This window comes from Crocodylus porosus, unplaced genomic scaffold, assembly GCF_001723895.1.
Source record: "Crocodylus porosus isolate Cpor-Errol unplaced genomic scaffold, CroPor_comp1, whole genome shotgun sequence".
Classification (NCBI taxonomy): domain Eukaryota; kingdom Metazoa; phylum Chordata; order Crocodylia; family Crocodylidae; genus Crocodylus; species Crocodylus porosus.
The window spans coordinates 44,479,954-44,482,188 of record NW_017728907.1 but is presented as its reverse complement, the minus strand read 5'-3'; the positions used below and the strand labels follow the sequence as shown (position 1 = coordinate 44,482,188).

Genomic DNA, 2,235 nt, shown 5'->3' with positions numbered 1-2,235 from the left:
GTCATTTGACCCCAGTATTCTTTCCTGCCATGGCAGGGGGTCGGACTAGATGATCTGCTCAGGTCCCTTCTGACCCTAGAAACTATGAAACATTCGATCAGATTAGGACTTCAGGTGATTACGGCAGTCTACAGTCCCATGGAATTCCTGCAGGATTTGCCCGTTAGTTCACTTTTTGTCAGTAAGACTTTAGCCAACAAACTCAGATGGGTATCTCCACATGGCATATGTAGCCTTACTTCTAACAAGTCCTATACACTGGAAAGAAGAAATCAGAGACAAAGAGCAAGGGAGTCCAAGTCACTCACACACACATATGCCTTACCTTGGTAATGGGCCCAGCATGGGCCTGGTACTCATTGAATTCCTTGTGTAAAGGCAAGGGGTATTTCATAGATCGGATGGTTCCCATGGAAGTGCCAACAAATACCATACGCCCAGAATGAGACACAACTATTGCAGTATAAACAACATCAAAAGTAGGCACTTCACGCAGGATCTAAAAAACACAGAAGCAGTACAGCCAGGTTAACAGTACAAAACCACCAGTCGCCTCACTCTGCCTGTAGACAGCAATGGGAAAACAATTAGAAAAAAAACCATACATGCTTAGAGGGACAGAATCATGAGCAACAATTAACTCGTGTTAACATCCAGCTTCATAAATGACCTTTGATACACTGGCAGCTTTTAAACATTATAACATTTGTCGCACAATTGACTGCTTTCCTTGACAGAAACAGCACGCAAGGGAAACTGAAGCAGATGCACACAATATAGTGTCTCAGAAACTTGATGTCATATAACTTTACAGTTAGGGCTGCCAGGCTCTGGAATGGACTCCCAAGTGAGGTGGTGTCCTACCTTGGGGGTCTTCAGGACTAAACTGGACAGATATCTGGCTGGTGATATGACCCTGGCACCCGTTCCTGCCCAGAGCTGGGGGTCGGACCCGATGATCCATTTAGGTCCCTTCTGACCCTAAGCATTATGATACTATGACTGAAAAATTGCCAAAGAATCATAAATTAAGATGAAATGGCAACAAGTGTTCAGATATCATAGAATCATAGAGAAACAGGGCTGGAAGAGATCTCCAGAGGTCATATACTCCAACCTCATGTTCAAGGCAGGATGGTCCCTATTCAAACCATCCTGTATAAATTCTTGTCTAGCCTAAAACTACATAAACCAACCCTGTCACATAACTACAAGGCCCATTCCCTAAAGGCACCAAAAGTGCTGTAATGTGCCACAGGTAAAGCACGGTTCAAGGGAAGTCAATGTCCCACCATGGGGAGAATTGTTAAAACGCATTTGACAGATCCAAGGAAGAGACTACACCCCCAGCTACAGAGGAAGGCAAAACCCCACAGTTTGTACCAATCTGACCATGGGGTAAAAATCCTTCCTGATCCCAAATGTAAAAATTAGTCTAACTGCAAGCAGAGGCAAAACCCTTTAGGCAGGAACCTCCTGGTTTTAGTTCCAGAAGGAGCATTGGCACACCCCAGGCAAAAATCCCTAGCCTTAGGTGCAACCAATACCCAATAGTGCAAAAACCCACCTGACACCTCTAGCAACAAGAGGGGAAGTTTGCCAATGACACCAAGCTCTGGGGTAAAGCATCCATACCTGAGGACAGGAGGATGACCTAGGCAGATCTTGACAGGCTCAGGAAATGGGCGGACGAGAACCTGATGGTGTTTAACACCAAAAAATGCAAGGTTCTCCACCTTGGGAGGAAAAACCTGCAGCATGCTTATAGGCTTGGCAGTGCTACGCTGGCTAGCACCATGGATGAAAGGGACTTGGGGGTCATGAATAACCACAAAATGAACATGAGCCTTCAGTGTGATGCTGCAGCTGGTAAAGTGAGCAAAAAGCTGGCTTGTATCTATAGATGCTTCTCAAGCAGATCCTGAGACGTCATTCTCCCCTTGTACTCGGCCTTGGTGAGGCTGCAGCTGGAGTACTACGTCCAGCTTCAGCCTGAAAAAGTGCAGGCTAAGGAGGGACCTGGTGGTCACCTACATGTTTATCAGGGATGACCACCAGTGTCTGGGAGAACGTTTGTACACCAGAGCGCCCCAAGGGATGATGAGGTTTCATAGTTTCTAAGGTCGGAAGGGACCTGAGCAGATCATCTAGTCCGACCCCCCGCCATGGCAGGAAAGAATACTGGGGTCAAATGACCCCAGCAAGATGTTCATCTAACCTCCTCTTAAACACCCC

At 46.5% G+C, this 2,235-nt stretch overlaps 1 protein-coding gene across 3 annotated transcripts in view; it reads right to left on the bottom strand.

Moving 5' to 3' along the window:
- Positions 1-2,235, bottom strand: part of CFAP57 (cilia and flagella associated protein 57) — a 91,592-nt gene that overhangs the window by 65,572 nt on the left and 23,785 nt on the right. For all 3 annotated transcript variants that reach the window (XM_019531252.1, XM_019531253.1, XM_019531254.1), the window contains one exon: positions 326-499. In XM_019531252.1, coding sequence (XP_019386797.1) covers positions 326-499 — 174 coding nt within the window. The remainder of the gene's footprint in view (positions 1-325; positions 500-2,235) is intronic.